The sequence below is a fragment of the Camelus bactrianus genome, chromosome X (assembly GCF_048773025.1).
Source record: "Camelus bactrianus isolate YW-2024 breed Bactrian camel chromosome X, ASM4877302v1, whole genome shotgun sequence".
NCBI lineage: Eukaryota > Metazoa > Chordata > Mammalia > Artiodactyla > Camelidae > Camelus > Camelus bactrianus.
Window position 1 is genome coordinate 11,955,993 of NC_133575.1, and position 8,229 is coordinate 11,964,221.

At 41.4% G+C, this 8,229-nt stretch overlaps 1 protein-coding gene across 4 annotated transcripts in view; it reads left to right on the plus strand.

Annotated features, from left to right (window-relative positions):
* Positions 1 to 8,229, plus strand: part of GRPR (gastrin releasing peptide receptor) — a 171,036-nt gene that overhangs the window by 18,740 nt on the left and 144,067 nt on the right. For all 4 annotated transcript variants that reach the window (XM_074359406.1, XM_045505059.2, XM_010968009.3 and 1 more), the window contains exon 2: positions 7,313 to 7,664. In XM_074359406.1, coding sequence (XP_074215507.1) covers positions 7,313 to 7,664 — 352 coding nt within the window. The remainder of the gene's footprint in view (positions 1 to 7,312; positions 7,665 to 8,229) is intronic.

Here is an 8,229-nt window from a genome sequence, read left to right on the forward strand (position 1 = left end):
GCTCATAAATAGCTGAAAAAGTCTAACAAGTTATAAATATATGTTCCTCCCTCCATAACATTTTTGAGGAATGGCCTACAAACAACTTGTGCCAGGATGTTTGCACATCTACTGAAATTTACCTGGGTTACTGCTTTCCTTTGTCATTGTAAACATACCCACTGGCAACTGTAATATTTCATCTTGCTTATACCCCTTCTGACGGGCTCCCTTACAAGATTAGTGCTGAGCTTTGGAATTAGATCATCCTGCTGAAACCCATTTTGGGCCCAGGGGTCAATAGTTGCTCAACTCTTTCTGCCAAAGCACCGTCAGATGTCCACCAGTTGCTTGCATTTCTCTTCCCATTTTATACGTCAGCTTCTACATCCCTTATATCCCAGAACCAGTACCTGTACTTCTGAAACCCTCCCCGCATCAATGACTCTTTCTCTAGCCTCCTTCCAGCCTTTGGTTTTTAGTCCTTCCCTGGTTGGTGCCTTTTTGCCTCTGCTCCAGGGTCTCACTCAGATGGCCTTTTTAGGCCCTGAGGCCTCTGAATATATGAAAGAGCCCAGACTTCACTCTAGGCCTCAGGCCACGAAGAACCTCAGGATGTGTATATAGGGGTGAAAAGGCAGGAGATTAGGTATAACAGACTCAAGGGAGAACAAGAATTTTGGGTCTGCCCAGAAATACACTACTTTCAACATGGCTGCAGCAGGTGGGGAGCAGACATTCTGATCATTTCTTTGGTTTTCTCCCTTAATTCCAATACCAGTGAAGGGGAGCAGAATTTGCCACCTCAAAATGTGCCTCTTTGGCCCAAGGATTATTTTAAGCTGCTTATTTTTAAGAGAGCAGACAGAGGCGAAGATCTAAAAACTGAGTAGCAGTTACCCTCCTATGAGAGACGTTTACATTTATAAGGAAAATCTCCATTTGTAACGGTGTCTCCCTCTTGGTATCAGATTGCCTGGTCAACCACAGGACCATCATGATAGGAAACAGCAGGGCCTAGGAGTGTAGACTTAGGGGACAGCCCCTGCCTGGGCTCAAATCTTGTCTCCAATGCTTAGCACTGATGGCCTGGGAAAAGTTACTTTGCCTCAGTTCCATTATCTGTAAAAGAGCAATAATATTAGTACCTGCCCCATAGAATTGTTGTGAGGATAAAAAGTGACAATTTAAACAAGACTCATAGCATAGTTACCTGATCCATAGAAAGTCTCAGTAAGTTTTAGCATTATTATTGTTGTTGTTCTTAACAGACTCAATCTAACTGAAACCCAGGTATAGAATGGTCTTATTCCTCTGCAATCTGTTACAAGAAAAAAATTCCCACATGGTAGTTGTAAAGTAAGCCTTTGAAGAAAGTAAATATGTACAGGTCTAACTGTCAGCAGCCCTTGCCCCCCAGATGTCTCCTCCATCTGCTGGAGAAATAAACAAAAATGCCTTTATTGGGAAACAGAGCCTTTCTTCCATAATCAGAGGTAGGACTCTCATAAGGAAGGTGATCTCATTGACTTCAGTCCATACTAAAGAATGGCTGATATGCACTCCCCTCCTCAAAGAAGGGTTTGATCTCAGGGAGGCAGTGGGCTTCTATGGGAAGAGAACACCATGGAGGGGAAATTTTGATTCACAAAAAGGTGACTTCAGGACTTTCCTCAGGGGTGGTCCTGGGTGGATCCATGATCTATATCTTAATCTCTCTGAAGAAACTGAGAAAAAGAAAAGGCATGATTACACTTCGTAAGGTGGATCTAGATCCTCTGCCCTGGGTTTAAAGCTTGCTTCCTCCGGAGACAGGTCTTCATTGCAGATCCTTAGAAAGCCCCCTGAAACCTTTGCTAAATTTTCTGGAAAGTGTGTTCTGGGACACTGGACCCCAAAGTGGGGTTCATGTCTACTTATATTGATTTTTATTTAAAAAGAAGGATGAACTAAAAGTTAATACTATGTAGTATCCAAATTGAAGCTCTCCCTGTCACTGAGTCCACGTCAGACGATCCCTTGTCGTCCGTAGTTCAGGCAGCAGAAGTAGGGGTCCCACCATGTACAGGTATCAACAGTGACCTTACTCTTCCCTGCACTTTCAGAAGATGGAGAGGCATTGCATACTGACGCATGCTTGTGCATAATTAACCTCCCCAAATGGAAAAGTGGCTTAAAAATATTCCTGCCAAAACAAACCAGAGCAAAACCAACCCCCACAGACTGTAGGTGATATAAAAATTGTGAGTTCAAGAGACCAATCTGAACATAACAGAGAAGACAATTCCCTCATTCTTGGTAGAGGCGCTAATCAGGTATGACTCATGCAGTCACACTATAGTTATAATAAAGTTTTCCAATGACAAAAGGGTATACTGTTAATAAAATATATAACATATTATTTTAAAATTATTTTACTGTTAGTTCATCTTTTTAAAATTCTGTATTTTAGTGTATGTTCCCCCCAACCTGTTTATAAACTCCTGTATAATACCCACCCACATTCCACAATTAACATTTCCTAGACTTTGTTCTCACTTTCTAGTGTGTATGTGTGTGTGTGTGTTTTGTTTTATTTTGCTGAACTCTGGAAAGTAAGGTCCAAACATCCTGAACTTTCACTCCTAAGTATATCACTGTGTATTTCCTAAGGACAAGGACACTCTTCTACATAACCCAATGCCATTAGCATACTTAGTGAATTTAACAATAATTCCTTAGTACCATCTAATATGTAACCCATAATCAAATTTCCCCCATGGTCCCAAAAATATCTTTTGTAGCTTTTCTTTTTCCTAAATCCAGGATCAAATCAAGGTGTATACATTGCATTCACTTGTTATATCTTTCTTTTTTTTTCCAGTTGTTTTGAGATATAATTGACACATAACATTATATAAGTTTAGGGTATAGAACATAATGCTTTGACATATGTAAATACTGTGAAAAAGACTACTTGTTATATTTGTTTAATCTCTTTTAAGGTAGAATAGTAGCTCCCCTACATTCTTCTGAAAAAACAGTGTTGACTGTTTTGATGAATCCAAGCCAGTTATCTTGTAGAATGTGCCAGAATTGGATTTGTCTGATTGTTTCCTCCTAGTTAGATTCAAGTGAAAAATTGGGAACAAGAATACTGCTTAGGCAATGTTATGTCTTCCCGTTGCTCTGCATCAGGAAGCACATGATTGCAGATTGTCCTGCTACTGGTGATGCTAAGTTTGATCAGGGCTGCTTTACAAATTTCCTGGGCCCTTTGCACTTTTACCTTCGTGGGATCCCTTATCCATAAAAAATACTAAAAATCATATTTTATAATTGTATTGGCACAATTATAAATATAATCCAAGATGCATTATATTCATTTTTTTCTTCTGATTTTAAAAGAAATTAAAACATTTTCCTGAGCCTCTAAAGGTATCATGGGCCCCAGACCTTGTGCCTGCTTGGCCTTATGAAGTTCTCTGTGGGGTTTGACCACTTGATTAGAGAGAGGGGTGACCTCTGGATCTCCCCAACATAAAGGTACATTTTCCCTTTGTAATTAGATAGTAATCCGTGGGGAGACTCTTTGAGACTGTGAATATCTTGTTCCCCTAAAGCCTCTCCCTCTGGTTTTATCATTTTTGCCTGAATCAGTTATTACATTGAAGGTTGCAGGAATTACCTCCTGTCCAGGAGTGAGAATACTTAGGTGCAAAGAGTCCATGATTTATTTAAGATCATAAAGCTAGTATGGAGAATCACCATTAGGAACTAGATCTCTCTGCTCCCAAGTTCACAGTAGAGCCCAGAGGAAACTGGAGTATATTAAGAAGGAGTGAAAAAGAACATTGTAGTTATTTGGCCCAGAGAGAAGAACAGAAAGGCATGACTAATCTGTTACATACTTAAAGATAACGGTTAGATGAGCACCCAGAATCAGCAAGCTCTTCACTTGCAGAATAAGAGCTCAAAGGAGAGAAGACTCCACTGCTCTGGATTATAGTCATTTCACAAACCAGTTAATAATTGCCTCACATTTCTTCAGAAAAGTTTTTGGCGTTATTCTCAGGGGAGAATAAAGCCAGTGTTTAATAGTCTTGTCAAATCTTATGAGGTATTAGGATTCTAATTTAAATGCTGACAGTGTGTCAATTACCCTCAAGACCATTTTAGTTAATTTCATTTTCTCAGTCCTCTCCAGGTAGTGTATGCATTAGTATTGTAATGGAGATTTTAAAATTTTCTTGTTCAACAATTGCTACAGACTTCAGTAGGTAATTATGGACAAATAAGGGCTGAAATATTGTATCCTTAAAAATAAACAAACTGCCCATATTTGAATAAAAGACATACCTTTCTCTGGGCAAAGGTTTCCAACCCTGGGTTTGGACGCCAGCTACTTCCACTTGCCAAAAATCCCTTTGACACATTAATCTTGCGCAGAGAATGTTTTTGACCTTTGCAGTGTTTGCATGAGAAAAATGAAGCACACAAGTTTTCAGAAGTGGGAAGCAATTGTCTTCAGCCCTATAGTATCAGAGGAGTGAATTTGTCAGTCTGTGGAAGAATGATTCTTACTAAGTGTGTGAAAGTGAATCTGCTCTTGCTTGTTTGTGAGAAGTTGAAAATAAAAGACACATCTGCAAATCACATGTTATTAATCAATTAATTAGCAAGTATTTGCTGAGCCTCTATTTGAAATAAGTGATATGCAGAACAGAGGACCTGGAGCATTTAAGTGATACGGAAAAAAGGGAAGAGATGTAAGCTTCTGACCTCAGGAACTTATAAGAAAGTTAGGTAGAAAAGACATGCCCATGGAAAGCTAGCAAACAATTCAAGATAGTGCATGGTAAGCACGAAATGAGAAGAGTAAAATTAGACAGGTTGGGAAAAGGAATGGAAAGTATGGAGGCCTAGATTGGTCAACAAATCTTCAAAATAATACTTAGAAGCTGGAATTTGGAAGGATAGGATTCAGATGGATGGAGACTCTGGGACTGGGCATGAAGAAAGGAGGGAGGCAGGGAAGTGATGGAGAATTTAAAAACAGGACATAGACTAGTCTCTCTTAAGTACAACCAAATGTTGACAGCTCATTCTTTCAGAGGGCAGCAAGTGGGGGAAGACCTATGCAAAATGATCCTGCAAGTAAAATCTGATAACTTACATGACCATCGTGTTTAATTGTTCTAAAGTTCTTTTGTTGACAAAGAATGGAGGCCACTCAAACTAACTCAAGTGAAAAGGGAATGCGAGAATTGTAAGACGGTAACAGGAGACCTCTTGAACATTCAAATGTAGTTCATGGGCCAGGAACCAAGGACCCTCTGTATGACTTAGGGCCGCATCATCTCAGCTTCTTCTTTTATGTCTGCATCATTCATCTCTTTCTCTCTGTCTACCTACTTTGCTTATTCATCTTCCTTGACATCATAATCTTCCATTTCTAGCATCTGTGATTACTAACTATATCCTCTCAGTTTTTTAGTTTAAATATTTACGAGAAAGAGAGACTCTTTAGTAGCTGGCCAGGCAGTCTACTGACTGGTTTAGATGACTGAGTATCTACCCTGGTCCAACTAGGACTTAGGTCCATAGCAGTAATGAACTTGCAGACACCCTGATCTCCTATATTAGATGTGCCATTCCCCTAGTCAGGGACAGTTAGATAAGCCACAGGCCTCGCTGAGCCCAGTGCACATGCTAGGTTCTGTTTCCTAAACTCACCACTTAATAACTCACTCCCCCTTCCCTGGAGGGAGGCAGAAAGTGAGTGAGGATTCAGGGTGTAGCCAAGAGTGGTAACTCAATGGAGGTTTAATTAACATGGAAACAAGTGGAAATAACTGTTCCTCTGTCTCTGAAGTCCATTATATAAAAGAGTATCAGAGGCAGAACCCAGTGTTAACATAGCACTTTCAGCAATGAACACCCTCATGTTTGTGTGGTCCCAACTCATATCAAATTCCATACTGTAGCAGCTCATGCACAATTGAGCAAATGTTTGTACAGTGTGTGCAGATCACAGTACCGGCTGATATGAAGATAGAAAAAGACACAGTCTTTGCCCACCAGAGGCTCATCCTCTTGTGGGTTCTCAGACAAGCAGACAGAAAATAGGTGTGCAGCCCACCATGCTCTGTGTTGTATGGGGAGTTGTACCAGACATGGAGATACTCTGCTCAGATCTCCCTTGAAGAACAGACTCATTGTCCAACTATGGGGACTGTGGTTAGCTCACCACCTCCAGCTGTCAGCTCCTCTGGGTCCGCTTCAGTTTCAAGCTATGGTCATGCTCTTCTTGGGCAGTTCCTGCCCAATGACAGAACCAGGTAGTAACTGAGGTCAGACTGTTTCTGGGTGGCCCCAACCAATGACCAAGCAAGGTGGTGATACACCGGCTTGATCATTTCCACCAAGATAGGACTCCTCCATTGGGCAGTCTTTGCTCCTGAGCTTCCCATTGGGCTAGTGTAGGGTGACCAACTGTTCCGATTACTGGGACTGAAAAATTTCCCAGGATATAGGACTTTCAGTGTTAAAACTGGGAAATTTCTGGGCAAACTTGGTCACTTTCACTGGTCACAAACACTTGTCAGGTTTGCATCAGGGTCTGACAGCTCCCTCTGCCCAGTTCTGCTTCCTCCCTTTTTCCCCACTGGTATTCCTAAATGATAAACTCTTTGTCCTCCTGACTTCATCTCAGTGTCTGCTTCTAAGAGCACTCAACCCAAGACAGGGGCACAGGTAGCAGCATGGAAACCAGGAAGGATCTAAATACTGCAAGAGAAGATGAGGCTGAAAGAAAGTAGGGCAGGGGGAAGATTAATTTGACAATTACAGGGATGCTCTTGTGTATAACTTTTTTAGCAAACTATTTGTTCTGCAACCTTTGAAAAAGAAAAGAGGCATATGTAAATACTTGGTGACTAAAGGTTTCCTAAACTGCATTTGAATACTCAAAATGAAGGCTTTGCCAAGAGAAAAAAAGCCAACATTCTTGTTCCTGTGTTCTTTGTTAAACATTCTTTGTTATTCATTTCTATGATCTAAGAAGAAAACTGAAAGGAGCTTCAGCTTTTCTGAGAGAATATGGCCAGAATGTTACTGCTGGAGAAAGTGCACAGCATCCTTCAGGGCTTGGACTAGGATAAGGTGAGCAAGGTGCTTGGGGTGCAACATTTAAGGAGACACTCAACTGTGAGTTCAGAGTCGAACCCGAGAATGAGCACCTCCTTAAGTATTGCACCTCAGGTGCCTAGCTGGCCTCACCCTAGTCCCAGCCCGGGCATCCACAATAATACTAGGCAACTTAACACAGAATGTTCCCTCTTTCCTGCCCCAGGTACAAAGCTATCGTGCGGCCAATGGATATCCAAGCCTCCCATGCTTTGATGAAGATCTGCCTCAAAGCCGCACTGATCTGGATCATCTCCATGCTTCTGGCCATCCCAGAGGCTGTGTTTTCTGACCTACATCCCTTCCACGAGGAAAGCACCAACCAGACTTTCATTAGCTGTGCCCCGTACCCACACTCTAATGAGCTGCACCCCAAGATCCACTCCATGGCTTCCTTCCTGGTCTTCTACATCATCCCACTGTCCATCATCTCTGTTTACTACTACTTCATTGCCAAAAATCTGATCCAGAGTGCTTACAATCTACCCGTGGAAGGGAACATACATGTCAAGAAGCAGGTGGGTGCTTAGGAGTGATTCATTTCCTCCTTGGGCATTTGATGCCTTGCATTCCTTTTAGACTCCACTGACAAGTCCAGTAGTTAGGTGGTCACGTCGCCTGACTCTGCAATGAGAAGAGGTGAGTGATCTGCGACCAGATGGTAAATGGGAATGCCTAGCTGCAGAAGACCAGGGATTCAGGTGTTCTTCAGAATCCTGTTCTCTTATGAAAGACCTAAGCTAGGAGGTGTTGAGAACCTGAAAGATTTGGAGTATGGGTTTCTTTTTGAGAAATATCTGAAAAAGTGTTGTTTTAAAAAATAAAATAAAATGTTGAGGCTTACAGGGATATGACTTCTTTGAACTCCAATCACATTGCTTGGATACGAAGAGGGTTACCACATGTGATAAAGCAGAAGGGGCAGGAAAATGAGGCCAGTTGAAGAAAAAGAAATAGTTTGATTAAGATGGGTTCGCATTGATGTGAGTTCAAATCCAGACTTCCTGACTTACTCACTTACCCTCTGTAAGTGTCAATTTCTCATCCATGATGTAGGGTCATAACTCTTATCTTGTAAGGCCA